Source organism: Trypanosoma equiperdum (genome assembly GCF_001457755.1).
Source record: "Trypanosoma equiperdum strain OVI genome assembly, contig: ctg_1875, whole genome shotgun sequence".
NCBI classification, from domain to species: domain Eukaryota; phylum Euglenozoa; class Kinetoplastea; order Trypanosomatida; family Trypanosomatidae; genus Trypanosoma; species Trypanosoma equiperdum.
Genome location: NW_027123921.1, coordinates 1,074 through 1,606, shown reverse-complemented (window position 1 = coordinate 1,606; position 533 = coordinate 1,074). Strand labels below are relative to the sequence as shown.

Genomic DNA, 533 nt, shown 5'->3' with positions numbered 1-533 from the left:
TCTGTCCTTATAAAAATTCCATAACCCATCTAAGCCTAACATAGCTCTACAAACTTCCCATTGTAATTGTAATAATTTCAACATGGCTCAGTTTGGCACTCAAAATAAGTCTACACCATTGTTGGGTTGCATGAGTTTGAATTATAGCCACAAAGACTCCTGGTTTCTTAGGTTAATTCTCTGTCATATTTGTTATGTCACTTACTTCTTCATCTTGAAGGAATACGGCACTCACACACACTAAATGTAATGGGAACGGCAATAGTAAAGTTTCTAAGATACAAAATTTCATTCCCTTAATTTACTTAAAATTTTTAAGAAGTTTAAAATAAAATCATAGCAAACAAAAGAAAAAAGTCTAATGAGTCACTAATGTGTTTACATAAGCAATCCATTGACAGTTTTATGATTCTGTTGTTGAATATATATGCTACGTGTTGTTATTTTTTTTTGAGCACTCATCTACCGCTTGAGTAATCATATTCAGTCTCATATAGTACTGATACACACTAAACGCATACCAGTGCGTTTTG

The 533-nt window shown here is 32.5% G+C and overlaps 1 pseudogene across 1 annotated transcript in view; it reads right to left on the bottom strand.

The window, feature by feature from the left end:
* The window catches only part of TEOVI_000521300:pseudogene, a 534-nt pseudogene extending 371 nt beyond the window's left edge, over window positions 1–163 (bottom strand). The window contains exon 1 of the mRNA in view: window positions 14–163. Coding sequence covers window positions 14–163 — 150 coding nt within the window. The remainder of the gene's footprint in view (window positions 1–13) is intronic.
* Between the last annotated feature and the right edge of the window lie 370 nt (window positions 164–533).